Source organism: Schistocerca cancellata, chromosome 11 (genome assembly GCF_023864275.1).
Source record: "Schistocerca cancellata isolate TAMUIC-IGC-003103 chromosome 11, iqSchCanc2.1, whole genome shotgun sequence".
Classification (NCBI taxonomy): domain Eukaryota; kingdom Metazoa; phylum Arthropoda; class Insecta; order Orthoptera; family Acrididae; genus Schistocerca; species Schistocerca cancellata.
Window position 1 is genome coordinate 107,647,417 of NC_064636.1, and position 15,467 is coordinate 107,662,883.

Here is a 15,467-nt window from a genome sequence, read left to right on the forward strand (position 1 = left end):
GTCCGTGGTGAGAGGTTATGTCCCAAATTTGATATTCTCGGCACATCAGTGACACTGCGGATCTCGGAATATTGAATTCCCTACCAATTTCCAAAGTGGAATACACATTCTGTCTAACTACCATTCCGTGTTCAGAGTCTGCTAATTCCCTCGTGTAGCTGTAATCACGTCGGAAACCTTTTCCTGTGGGTCACCCGAGTACAAATGACAGATCTGCCAATGCACTGCTGTTTTATTACCTCGTCTACGCGATGCTATCGCTGTCTGCCTATGTGCATATCACTGTGACGTGACTTATCACCTCAGTGTAACCTTTACTTGACAAGGATCACCAATTCTGTAAGATTACACTGTGAAAAACCACAAGTTACACAATCATCATGTCATCAGTAGTGTTAGGAGTATTCACAAAGTTGCTCATTTCAAAGTGCTGAAACCTGAACACAAACTGTGAGTGCTGTCCCTTACTGTGAATAACTCGATGAAGTAAGTCAATCTTCAATTGGAAAGTATCCAGATACTGTCAACAGAAAAGGCATTAATCTGCAAAACCGCCCTGCACAAGGCAAACCCTGGAAAAAATTAAAAAACTGTGGTGGGAGGTATTATCTGACCTGCCATACTCACCTGATATTCACAGCTTGTCTCCCATTCATTCTGATCCCTACAACATTTTCTAAGTGGCAAAAATTTTAAAATGTGGGTTAAGTCCAAAATGCAATCTCCAGATATTTTTCCCAAAAACCAATTGATTTTATTGACCCAGCACAATAGATGGGAAAAGGTTGTTGATAACGATGGTGATTACATCACTGATGAAAAGTAAAGACTTGGTAGCAATTTTTCTGTTGGGGTGGACAATTTATATTCTAAGCACATTTTTCTTGTGGTTCTGAATGTTTGAAGTCACACGTTTCCATTGTTAGATTTTCATTTATGAAAGACATAAATGTGCGTATTGAGATCCCTAAAGCAGTTACAATCCATTAAGTAGGATCAGCAAACATGGCAAAAGTGCATAAAACAAACCAAGTAACGAAAGCAGTTTTTTAAGGAGCAACGATACTGACGTCCCGGTGGCTGCACTGTACACTACTGCAGTTCTATCTGCTAAAACCCACAAGTTGTGCCAATACTTCTTTACTTGGTTCCCAAAGCGTACAGAAATACTCTCACACAATTGCAAATACCTGTATCTACATGTACACTTATATTCTGCACGCCACCTTACTCAGTATATCAAAAGCACAGAGTAACAAAACCATAGGCAGGAGAATAACTGTCAGTAGTCCTCCATGTACCACACTGAGTTTCTTTTAATTTTACTGTAGTGATCTATGTGGATGGCTCATTACCAGTTAAGAGCAATCCCTTGTCCAATATGCTAAAGGTCTTTCTAAGGCCTTTCAGAGAGGCATACTCTCTAAACCTGGTACATAAACAGATTTTCCCCTGTGGGAAATCCTCCCATTGTCCGTACAACTGGCTGTGAGACAACCAAATATCATTCTGGAATGGAAAAACAGAGGCATATCTTTGCCAGGTCTTCGACTAACTATTATTGTGCCCAGAAATGGGGAACATCCTACTCACAACCCTTCAAAGCCCCACCCACCCTACCCCACAAACACTGCAAAAGGGTGTGTGTGTGTGTGTGTGTGTGTGTGTGTGTGTGTGTGTGTGTGTGTGTGTGTGTGTGTAGGGGGGGGGGGGGAGGGGGAGGGGGAGAGAGAGAGAGAGAGAGAGAGAGAGAGAGAGAGAGAGAGAGAGAGAGAGTAATAACAATAGTACAACTGGAAAGAAGAAGTCAAAGTCGATTTTGATCTACTAATGGTACACGCCACCTGATAGATAGTACACTACCGGCCATTAGAATTGCTACACCAAGAAGAAATGCAGATGATAAACGGCTATTCATTGGACAGATATATCATACTAGAACTGACATGTGATTACATTTTCACGCAGTTTGGGTGCATAGATCTTGAGAAATCAGTACCCAGAACAACCACCTCCGGCCGTAATAATGGCCTTGTTACACCTGGACATTGAGTCAAACAGAGCTCGGATCGTGTGTACAGGTACAGATGCCCATGCAGCTTCAACACAATACTACAGTTCATCAAGAATAGCGACTGGCGTATTGTGACAATCCAGTTGCTTGGCCACCATTGACCAGACGTTTTCAATTGGTGAGATATGTGGAGAATGTGCTGGCCAGGGCAGCAGTTGAACATTTTCTGTATCCAGAAAGGCCCGTACAGGACCTGCAACATGCGGTCCTGCATTATCCTGCTGAAATGTAGGGTTTCACAGGGATCGAATGAAGGGTAGAGCCACGGGTCGAAACACATCTGAAATGTAACGTCCACTGTTTAAGTGCCGTCAATGCAAACAAGAGGTGACCAAGATGTGTAACCAATGGCACCCCATACCATCACGCCGGGTGATACGCCAGTAAGGCGATGACGAATACACACTTCCAATGTGCGTTCACCGCAATGTTGCCAAACATGGATGCAATCATCATGATGCCGTAAACAGAACCTGGATTCATCCGAAAAAATGGCGTTTTGCCTTTCGTGCACCCAGGTTCGTCGTCGAGTACACCATCGCAGGCGCTCCTGTCTGTGATGCACCGTCAAGGGCAACCGCAGCCACGGTCTCCGAGCTGATAGTCCGTGCTGCTGCAAACGTCGTCGAACTGTTCGTGCAGATGGTTGTTGTCTTGCAAACATCCCCATCTGTTGACTCCAGTATTGAGACGTGGCTGCACGATCCGTTACAGCCATGCAGATAAGATGCCTGTCATCTCAACTGCCAGTGATACGAGGCTGTTGGGATCCAGCACAGCTTTCCGTATTACCCTCCTGAACCCACCAATTCCATATTCTGCTAACAGTCATCGGATCTCGACCATCAGAAGCAGCAATGTCGCGATACAATAAACTCCAATTGTGATAGGCTACAATCCGACCTTTATCAAAATCGGAAACGTGATGATACGCATTTCTCCACCTTACACGAGGCTTCACAACTACGTTTCACCAGGCAACGCCGGTCAACTGCTGTTTGTGTATGAGAAAGCAGTTGGAAACTTTCCTCGTGTCAGCACATTGTAAGTGTCGCCACCGGCGCCAACCTTGTGTGAATGGTCTGAAAAGCTAATCATTAGCATATCACAGCATCTTCTTCCTGTCGGTTAAATTTCGCGTCTGTAGCACGTCATCTCCTTTTGGTGTAGCAATTTTAATGGCCAGTAGTGTAGATGTACTGATAATATCTTCAACATCACCAACCAGCAGATAGCATGGTAGCACGGCTACAAGAGAGCCATTTTTGTCTACCCTTTAATAGGGAATGCTAACAACCAGAATTCTCAGTGTGATGGAAATGTGACAAGCAAGCAGGCAAATGTGCCATGAAGACGCATTCCAATGAGTGGCTGAACGTATGCCACATCAAATTGCTGCACTATACCGATCCTATAAGAAGAGGTGAAATTGGGCATATTAAGGTGTTTTGCTTTATGTCGACTAAGCCCATGATACGGCGTCTTTTTTTCCGTTTACTCTTAGAAAAAAAAAACAAATAAGTAACGAAGTGCTAATTGTGTGTTGTGAAAAATATAGGGGCGAATTTTAAATAGCTACAGTGTATAATCAGACTAACAAATGGACATTCAGTTACGCGAAATAGCGGACAGCGAAGTGTGGTCATTAAATTGAGTACATCTACAGGGCGGTCAATTCCGGGATAAGTCTATTCGCATCTCACGAGGGACGCGGTATTGAGACCGTTTTTTTTTTTTTTTTTTAATTATATCACGGACAGCGCGCTTCAATTTATAAAAAGGAGGAAAGCTGTATCATTATCATTGACTGTTGGTGTTATGCAACCAAAACTGTTCATCAAAGGGTTTCGGTGAATGAGTGGTGAATGCGAAATGAAACTGTGAACGAAGTTATGTTAAATAAAGCAGAAGAGACAAGACAGTTTGGTCGTATCTGTTATTATTCCATCAACCGTAACATTTCTTCTCGTTGTACGAAGCCTTTATAGACGATCGTTATGACAATTTGCTTTGAAGGGATCTCGTTACGAGTCAAGTTTTGGGGACCTGGTCAACAGGGGATAGTTCATAGATCTTAGCTACTGCAGCTATTCTGGAATCAGGTGCTACCGTGACCGTTGTGTGTTGTCAATGTCTTAAGGTCATCATATCTCATGCTCTAAGATTGACGCGCCTTTCCTCTTGGTATAACGGTGTCTCACGGTAACAACGACAACGCCGACGGCGAAGGAAGATACGGTAGAAGTGGCGCCACAACGTGCGGCTCGATCGAGGAGGATTGCTGCATCGAGTCGAGTGTCATCCGGATTCACGAACCCTAGAGTTGGAAAATATTGTAGCAGCCAGTGAGTCTGTCCAATGAAAGAGGTATTCTTCAATAATCGCTAAAAGTGAGCGATACTACCAGGTACGATTAAAATAACTGTATAATTATAAAAAAAAAAAAGAAGTTGAGACTTGTGATTTCGGTAGATAAATATATATAGATACATAGTGAAAATAAGTGTATGTCTTGGTAGTGAATAATCATGTCAAAACGAACGAAAAGAATACATGATAATGTGCAGTTGAGTAGAGTAATGAGTAGAGAGAGAGAGGAAAGTGAAGAGGATATGGATGATGTATCTCATGAGCTCGATCTGGGACAGGAGACATGTACAGATAAAAATACAGTTATTGATTTAGAGCCGTTAGGAGATTCAAATACAATGATAAGTAAGGTAAGCAGCGTGGGAGAACATAAAGATCTTGAGGTTTCGGAAGTAGATCAGCAAGTTGATCCTCAAAATGGAAATATTAATCAAAAAATGTTTGATATGCTGGTATCAATAAATACTCAAATGGGTGTAATGAATGGAAGACTTGGTTCACTAGAAAAAGATAATAACCAATTAAAAGAGGACAATCAAAAGTTAAACGAAAAATTTGAGGCCAAATTTGGTTCATTAGAAGTTAAAATGGATTCTTTGGAAAGCAAACTGAACACCTTTGATTATAAACTGGAAAATACTAAGAAAGAATTAAAGGCGGACTGGGAGACTCAAATGCGAAATTTGGAGAACTAGATGTAGAGTTTCCTAACACCTTAGAAAGGCAATATAATAATTTAATGGGAAAACTTCATGACGTAGAAAAGAAATATGAGGTAGTTTTGAAGAGTTATGATGGCCTGTCCAATAAGATGGTTAAGTGTGAAAGCAGCTGTTTCAATGCTAGCGCACAGATAGAAGAGCTTTCGAAACAAATAGTAGAGTTTGAGTCCGATGCTCGTAAGGGGATTGACAAGTATTTAGTAGATCAAACTAAAAGACTTGACGAAGATCAATCTGAATGGATAGAAATAAAAGGAAATGAAATTGTAGACAAGGTTAAGACTACTATTGGATCCCAGCCAAATGAAAATATCAATGAGCACCTAAGTAGAAATGATGAATTAATTAAGCTCTTCACTAGCGAAATTCAGAAAATAAAAGAGAAAATAGTTGATGAGTTACCTAAATGGCAAAAGGAAACCAATCATAAATTGGCGGAGTTAGAACGAAAGTCATCACAAAATTTGTTGACAGAGGACGAACGTTCGGAGAATAGGTCGAAAAACAACCGAACATGTGAAAATACGAAGTACAATTGTGGTGAAAATTTGCGTTGGGAAGTTGATGATTCGGTTGGTAAAGATGATGATTCTTTTGGTCAGCGAGGATATTTGTCTTCTTTAAAGGTGGAGAACAGCATTTTTAAAAGTAGATAATTCCCAACATTCTTCACTGAAAAGAACAACCTGCATCCGAAAATCTTTATCAATAATTTCAAAAGAATATTTCCATGTAGCTGGTCAGAACACAACCAACTTCAATTTATAGTATCCAAAATTACCGGAGAAGCCGCATTATGGGCCGCCGAAGTAAGTGAAAGTTGCCATACTTGCACTGAGTTTGAACAACTTTTTTTGGCTAAATACTGGTCGTCGAGTAAACAAGAGAAATTAAGAAAAGAGGTTTACTAACCTGAGTATTTTAACAGTAAAAGGAGTACTTTAAGGTAATATTTTGAAAAGTACATAAATAAGACAGGTTATTGGAGTGATCCAATTTCTCACAAGGAAGTGATCAGAATTTTGAAGGGAAGGATGCCCATAAATATACGTGAAAAGTTAATAAATGTTCCTGACCACGATGTAGAACAGTTCTTGTCGGTGATTGACTCTATAGATATGATTATGGAAGACGCAAGACAAATGAGTAGTAATCAAATGTCAACTCACACTCATAGTAATACGAATAATTATAAGAATAATAATAATTTAACGTATGATAATAATAATACCGAAAACCAGATCAAACCCGCATCACAGGAGCGTTGACAATCTTCATCCTATGGTTGCAATAAAAACAATGATTATAATAAATATAGAGGAGATACTTACTGTGCTAGAGGTAAACCTCGATATGGTGACGCGAATGTGCATAGTAGTGATATTAATAAGAGTAACAGGTACCCAAGTGATGATCCCAATTGTATTCGACCTTGGGAAGATAATTCGAAGCATAATGTTCATCGGCAGGATGGAACAAATGCCTTGAGTCCTCATCCAGCACAAGGAGTTATGCTGATGGGCGAAGGAGCCTCCAATGTGCGACGGGGTGAATACCATAACTCGGATTATACTGTAAGGATTGTGGAAGTTCATGAACCCCCACCGATGACTCAACGAGATAGATTAAACTAATACCAGTCACCAAATGCCTTCCTAGGATGACTGGAAAGGAGAAGGAAGGCAGGCATCAATTTGAACTGAGAGTATTAAGGTACAATAATGATCAGGATATAAGGAATGAATTAATTGAAGAAAAACCTGAAGTTTCTAATACATGTGGACAAATTTTACAGGCAATAATTCCAACAAGTATAAATAATGTTGATGTTCAAATATTAATTGATACTGGAGCAACTATTAGTGTCATGACGCTGGACTGTTTAAAACAGATAAGCCGAGGGGTAAAAATGCCCACTTTTCCTATCACAGGATGTACCGTGTCTGGCGCGTTCAGCGCAAAAATGCAAAAAGTTGTGAAACAGGTACATGTCGACGTTACAATCTGGGGGGCTCAAATAGAAAGTACATTCCTGGTTGTTCCTAAAATGACAGTACCATGTATCTGGGGTTTGGATTTTTTATGTGAGACCGGTGCAATCATTAATTTAGAGAAAGGTGAATGTATATTTAATTCCAATGGTAATGTTTTGACAGCCACCCTGAGAAAGGGCCGAGTAATTCCAAATCAGTTGTGTATGAATCTAATGGTAAAATATGTCAGTATTGATGATGAAAATGTGTATGATATATGCCTTATTGAATGTTCTGAAGAAATGATTGATAAAATGTCATTGCAGGAAAAGGTGTTAGAATCAGAATATTTATCTGTTATCCAAAGGGACAAACTGTACTACTTGTTGGAAGCATATCAGTCGATTTTTAGTAAACGTCCGGGTATAATAAAAGACTTTGAATTCCATATAAAGATGTATGCACATAAACCCTTTTGTCATACTTCCTATTCTATCCCATGGACAAAGAAAGAAGTAGTCAGAAAGGAAATCAATAAAATGTTAGAATGGGGTATTATTGAGCCCTCAGATTCCGAATATTGTAACCCTCTTGTGGCGGTAAGAAGTATTATCAATAATGAGCAAAATATAGATTCAATAAACACTGAATGATACCAAGACTACACTCAGTGGACTAAATAAAAGCACCAGTGGATAAATACGTACTTATACTAACTTACAAAGAAAATTAAAGAATGTACTGACGATTTCCATGAGATACCTTCTTGGTAGCCGATCCTATAAGAAGAGGTGAAATTGGGCATATTAAGGTGTTTTGCTTTATATCGACTAAGCCCATGATACGGCGTCTTTTTTTCCCGTTTACTCTTAGAAAAAAAAACAAATAAGTAACGAAGTGCTAATTATGCGTTGTGAAAAATATAGGGGCGAATTTTAAATAGCTACAGTGTATAATCAGACTAACAAATGGACATTCAGTTACGCGAAATAGCGGACAGCGAAGTGTGGTCATTAAATTGAGTACACCTACAGGGCGGTCAATTCCGGGATAAGTCTATTCGCATCTCACGAGGGACGCGGTATTGAGACCGGTTTTTTTTTTTTTTATTATATCACGGAGAGCGGGCTTCAATTTATAAAAAGGAGAAAAGCTGTATCATTATCATTGACTGTTGGTGTTAAGCAACCAAAACTGTTCATCAAAGGGTTTCGGTGAATGAGTAGTGAATGCGAAATGAAACTGTGAACGAAGTTATGTAAATAAAGCAGAAGAGACAAGACAGTTTGGTCGTATCTGTTATTATTCCATCAACTGTAACATTTCTTCTCGTTGTACGAAGCCTTTATAGACGATCGTTATGACAATTTGCTTTGAAGGGATCTCGTTACGAGTTAAGTTTTGGGGACCTGGTCAACAGGGGATAGTTCGTAGATCTTAGCTACTGCAGCTATTCTGGAATCAGGTGCTACCGTGACCGTTGTGCGTTGTCAATGGCTTAAGGTCATCATATCTCATGCTCTAAGATCGACGCGCCTTTCCTCTTGGTATAACGGTGTCTCACGGTAACAACGACAACGCCGACGGCGAAGGAACATACGGTAGATACTGTTCTTACCAATAATTTGCCCAAGACAAAAATGTAAACTATAGTACTACATAAAGACAACTGGTAGTTTAATGCTGTTACCATAACTCTCTACAAGTTCTTTACTTCAAGCTTTTACACAATACTCTTAATAAACATTGAAATAAAACAACCCCTTGTTTTACATTCCTTTTTTTATACCCTAATAAAATACTATCCGAAGAGGCAATTTACTGAAAGTTTCTTAATTCCAATTGTATCTAGCAGAACTGCACAAAATAAGTGATTTCATATAATACATTAAATTTCATGAAATTTATTATTTCATTTGTTTGCTTGTATGGTACACCCTCCAATATATGTTAGCATTATTTTGCATTCACTAATAAAGCTATAATTAAGAAAAATTAGGGTGGCATTGTTGTTTTTCACTATTTTGTATAATGTGGTATATATCTTAGGTAAAAATCTTTTATATTGTATACGCCAGATTGGACACAAAATACAAAAGGTTTTGTGTATAGTTATTCATAAAAACTTTGAAGTTTTAATTGTTAATTTAATACATTTGCTTGTTAACTTCATTGTTAAGAACATATAAATATAGGGAGCAGAAGGCTCAAGGAGGCTCAATTGGAGACAGTTCACATACGCGATAACTGTGGCGCATGTCAATGTATAATAGTTGTACTACAATGATTTTGTGACTATGTAGTCTGCTATGTGGAGTGGGCTCCCACCAAGAAGGAGTGGTGCAACTTGTCATTAATAAACCGCTATAAAACGACTTGGTACCTGGATTATTTAATGGAATTCATGTAACTAGATCCAGTTTGCATACGAAATGGACCGGGGCGACGACTTCAGCAGCAGTGGCAGGAAGCAGATTACACCAAACTAAGGTATGTGTAAGCAATGAACTAAACTTTATACGTTACTGCAGAACTAATAATAAAGCGTAATGTTTGGAAACTGTTCTAGCAGTGAACATATGTATGTGTCTCAGAGTTGTGTTTGAGCAGTGGAGGCCAGAGTGATCAGTAACAAAGACCCATCCTGACCATGCGTTACTGATGTCATTGGAACACAAGTACAACAACAAACTTTCCAAATTCTCTGTTTAATCAAATAATCTATCAATGATTATTTTTGTTGTATTTTTGCCATAATCCCAGTCTCCACCCCTGCCAAAATTCGTTACAACATTTAGATATGCGAACACTACATAATTCTCTCTCTCTCTCTCTCTCTCTCTCTCTCTCTCTCTCTCTCTCTCTCTCACACACACACACACACACACACACACACACAAAGTGTACTCCCAGTTGTTCATGCAAATAATAATAACAGTAATAATTCGTGCAATATTGTTTTCTAGCAAACAGCAATAAACAACCTGTCGCATGACAATAAGTGGCATTTCCACTTTTAAACAAGTCACATGATGACAGAAGACTGTCTTCATTATTATCGGTCAGCCTGTTCCAAGTAAATCGAAAACAAACTCAGTTTTCTGATGTTAATCAGTGTGTTAAATGTCATTGGAGTAAGTTAAAAGAAATATGTAAAAAAGAAGATGGAAAAGCAAAAGAAACATGTTGACATTAAAACAAAAATTAGAATTAATTGGAAGACTCAGAAGGGGGGAAACTGCTGCAAAACAGCGAGACTGCAACGAAGAAAATGTTGAAACGACAAAAGTGCAGTTTCATTTTCTTTCTTGCATTAAGTTTTAACTACAGTACCAGAGCATTTAAACCATTAGACAAATTGTTTCTCTCATGAATTTTTTTCTCCTTATGTATAATTTTAAACAAAAAACTTCATTCACAGGTATATGATGTTTTGTTTTCTTTCTTGCAGTCAGTCTGAAGAGAAAACAACGAAGTTGTATTTACAGCTTATCAACTTCCGATTACTATACTACTACTGAATTTCAATAGTCCAAAATTTTGTAATCCTGCTCATTCTAAGATTACAACCATGCAAAATACTGTCATTGAAGCTACCACCCTCACAGACCCAGGAGATGGAGAGATGTCTCCCATTCCCTTTATACCAAATATCCCAATCGATTTATTCATTCATTCATTCATTTTAACCAACTTCAGTTTCCAATCAAGGTTTCATTGGCAGCAACAATAAACAAGACTCAAGGTTAGAGAGAGAATAGGGGGGAGGGGGGGGGGGGGAATGTAAGCCAGAAATAGACAGAGAGAAGGAGAGATGAAGAGGGGGAGAGGCAGACAGGAAAGGGGGGGGGGGGGTTGCCGGAGATCAGGATGGATATCCAATCCAATCCACATACATATTTATCAAATGCAATGCACTGCCGAATTCACTAGTAAATAAATCAAACTAAAAGCAGAATTGCACTGGGTCAAATGCTCTCTGGAAATCTAAGGGTACTGAATATGAGGTCTGCTCAAAAAATTCCAGAGCTTTGTCCACAACATTTTCTTACACTTACCTTTTACTTATCGTGCATTGTCTCCTTGGAAATACACTCATCCACAATTGATACACCGCTCCCAATGCCATTTCCTCTTCCAGAAGCAGTCTAGGTATGTCTCTTGCCGGATTGTGCGAAGCGCCATCTGCGAATTTTCTTTTAATTCATCTATTGTTCCATATCTTCACGGAGGGCGAGGCTTCACAGTGATTTCATTTTCTGTGCAACAGTCACACACCGACAGGGACAAATGTGTGGATGCGTTATTGTGATGCAAGAGCCGTTAATTGTCTCTTCACATTTTAGGCCGTTTTCTTCTCACATTTTCTCGTAGGCGTCGCAGTACTTTGATAGTACCATCGATTAACAGTTTGTACCGGTGGCACAAACTGATGGTGAACTAATCCTTCAAATTCAAAGGAAACTATCAGCGTGGCTTTGACATTTGACCTGACCCGACCTGCCCCCCCCCCCCCCACTCTTTCTTAATCCTGGACAACCTTTCTGGACCCCCCTGTGAAGACTGAACCTTGGTTTCAACATCATAACCATAGACCCTTGTCTCATCAGTCATCAGTTATGATTACCTTAATGAACGTCTTGTTCTCAATTGTGCGATCTGAAAGCTCTTCACAAATTGCAAGGCGGAGGTCTTTCTGATCTTGATTCATGATGCAACAGATATGTTACATTCTTCTGCGATCTCTCTGACAGTCCGTCTTTGACTGGCACGCACTATTTCACTGACATTCCTGACACGAGTGTTCAGGGCAGCCTGAATGAGGGACATCTTTAATTTCTGCTCGGCCATTTTAAACCGTGTGAACCATTTGTAACATCAAGCACGGTTTAAGCAATCACCGCCATTGGCTTCCTGCAACATTTGGTGTGTGTACCTATAAAGGTTTTCTCAAGTTTCATCCAAAATTTAATGCAGACGCACTGCCCCCCCCCCCCCCCTCCTCCCCTCTCTCTGCCATCTCGAAATTTGCAAACTGTGCAACACAACATTCTACTCGATAAAGCACTGAAAAATAACTATGAGACATACAACAATGAAACTTACGTCCATTACACATTATGCACAGGCGTGTGCAGGGGTGCCAACTGCATTTTGCTCCAACACACCATTGGCACGAAATTACAACTGTTCCATAATTTCTCGAACAGACCACATACGCCCGTTGCCGCCCGTCCACTGTTCGTAGGATATTGTATGAGGAAAAGGCGAGAGGAGTTTCGCAACAGTGAATCTGTCTCAATCTGTGGAAAGCAGCTGCAGCTGACGACTGCAAGCGAGTGCAGCAGATGCTGCCCACTCACCACGAGCCAGACGATGATCTGGTTTATGTAGTCCGGGTCGGAGAACAGCGCAAACAGCGGCAGCAGGACGGAGGAGACGAGCAGCTCGCGCAGTAGGAAGCGCAGCGCCTTGCACTGAAAGTCCTCGGGCGGCAGCAGCAGGAACATCACCACCTCCGACAGGTCGCGCAAGAACTCTGTGCGAACAGCAGAAAACAGCTCGGTACAGCTGCCAAAATCTCACCACGTGTCGCAGGCTTAAACTCAAAATGTACAGGAAATATTGAATTTCTTTCCTGCCAAAATAAATACACTTCTCAAACTCTGGAAAATAATTTCACTAGATTTAACGGAAGACTGACTTTCAAACTCCATAGCACTAAGAAATTTATAAAGCAAATTATTTTTGCAATACAGTCTGCCAGTGTTACTACCTAACAGCATTATACTCGACCCCAACTAACTGCTCGAGCAGTTTATGCCGCAACTCGAGAAAAGTTGGGATATTTTCAACCTTTCTATCACCTCACAGTTTAGTGACTTCTGTCAGTAATACCTCAGTGCTACGTCTCAGTGCTATTAATGTACTACAGAGTTTAATAGTAAAACAAATTGCAGAATCTTCTATGATGCATGTCTTACATATAAACAGCATCCAATACATAAATACATGATCACAGTCACAATATACTCCAATTCTCGAGATTTCACTGATCTTGCAAGATCGTGACGCCTGTAGGTAGTCTCTCTGTGAGGGGTCTTACTGCTGAAATACAGGATGTTTCAAAATGAATATACAGGTTTTAAGACTTTGTAGCATTCATTACATTCAATTTACAATTATAAATAATACACCACACGAAAGAGCAACTCAAGCAGTTTTGTTTGTGTACCCGTACGCAAAGGGGGGAGAGAGAGGAACGAGCCAAGAGAGACTGAACAACATGTTGAACAAGTGAGAGCCTTTCACGCGTACCCTCAAGAAATCAGTTCGGAAGGCTAGTCGTGAATTAGCAGTTCCAGTGACACCTGTGTGGAGACTTAAGGACACGCCTACAACTATGTCCTTATCGTTTGCAGTTGTTACAACCTCCAAAGCCTACAGAGTACGGTTTATGTGCCAACTTTGCAACCGAAACATTGCTGCATGGCGATGAAGATTTTCTGGATCGTGTCGTATTCGGTGATTAATCGACATTTCACTAAGTGGAAACGTGAACACAAGTAATGTGCGCATCTGTGGGGTGAACTAATCCCCACGAGACTGTAAAGTTGGAAAGAGACTAAGCTGAATTTTTCCATGCCATATCCTGGCAGAAAGTTTATGAGGAGCCTTTCTTTTTCAGTGAAGCAACTGGTGTTTCTTATCCTGATGCTCTAGAATATAGGCTCTTTTCCTCAACTGGAAGAAGCTGAACCACAGAACTTTATTTGGCAGCAGGATGGTGCGCCTCCTCATTGGCAGAACTCAGTGTGCGATCGGTTAAACGACGTTGTACCTTAATGCTGGATTTGCCGCAAGGGGCCGAATAACAGAGCTTGTTTTACATTATCTCCATATTCACACACGAGCTGACTCAACACGACATTTACATTTGGTGATTCATAACGGACCTTGTGTGTGTGTGTGTCTCCACAACCCACTGAGCCACCCGACTTAAGAAACAGAATCATTGTAACAATTATACCAGACCCCACTGAGTGGGGTTAGGAATAAACACACACACACACACACACACACACACACACACACACACACACACACACACACACACACACACACAAACTAGCGCCCATTTCATCTTTGCACATCTATCATCAAGTATCTACAGCCAGATGACTTAACTGGTATTTTGTTTGGTGGCCTTGAATAAAATAACAGGGAAGAACATTAAGTGAATATCACAATTTTCTTATAACTTACATTATGCAAGCAACTTGTGCCATGAAATTTGTGCAAAGGCGCAAATGTTGTGTGTTCCAGGATCACATTGTGAAGTAACTAATATGTTTACACCCGAACTAAATATTTTACGCAAATCATGGGTGTATGCTTATGTAAGAGATTCAATACGTGTCATAGTACGGATGAAAAAATGCGAAATTACAGACGATGTATGTGTTCAGCTCATGTTACAGGATTCATCTTGTGAAACTTAGTACATACCATTATCTAACTGGACAGATGAAAAATCTACCAACCAAGCAGCAACAGGAGAAAACATACATACAAAGGTCAAGGAAATTTGTAAGCTTTCAGAGCCAGTGGCAGAAGGATTGAAGTTATAGGGAGGGAGACGAAGGAAAAGAGCCAGTGAGGTTTAGAAAATGAGGAGAATTATGGAAAAGTTGCCCAAAACTGTGGGTCAGGGGAGACTTAATGAATAGGATGAGAAGGGAAGACAGACAGACTAACTGGAGACTGCACTAGAAGGATTTGTAAACCTGAGAGCTTTGATGTGGAAAATAGAGTAACAAGCAATTTAGAAATTATTAACAAAACATCGTGCAAGAGTCAGTAAGTGCTGAAAGCTAAGTGCATTGTATGTGGTGGAGGTGAGGAGCAGGGAAAATAGACAGGTCACACAATAAAAGATACAGAAAACTAAAAGGCAGAAAAGAGCAGAAATAGTTACTGAGAAAAAAATGCTGAGATTGAAGAACTTCATGTAAGTTAAGTCTAGGTGGGTGGCAAGAAGCGGAGACACGTTTTAATACCACTTCCTAAGATCACGTCCTGAAACGAGGCGCATTCTGCCTGAAATTCCTCCCACTGTACCTCAAATAGCTCTGCACGACTACCACCAAGTTATCAATTATAATGAATGGGCATAGATACAGGGTGTGTACTGGCAACACACAGTGTCATGTTGCACATGGCCTACAACGTGACAGTCACGACCTCAGTGGCAGTTCTCCACACCTACCGACTAGATTCTGTCCTCCTGACGCAGTGTTTCAGAACTATGCACGTGGGAGCTGGTTA

The 15,467-nt window shown here is 40.3% G+C and overlaps 1 protein-coding gene across 5 annotated transcripts in view; it reads right to left on the minus strand.

The window, feature by feature from the left end:
* LOC126108581 (sorting nexin-13-like) overlaps window positions 1–15,467 on the minus strand; it is a 417,686-nt gene that overhangs the window by 264,724 nt on the left and 137,495 nt on the right. For all 5 annotated transcript variants that reach the window (XM_049913874.1, XM_049913875.1, XM_049913873.1 and 2 more), the window contains exon 7: window positions 12,503–12,678. In XM_049913874.1, the coding sequence (XP_049769831.1) occupies window positions 12,503–12,678 (176 nt within the window). The remainder of the gene's footprint in view (window positions 1–12,502; window positions 12,679–15,467) is intronic.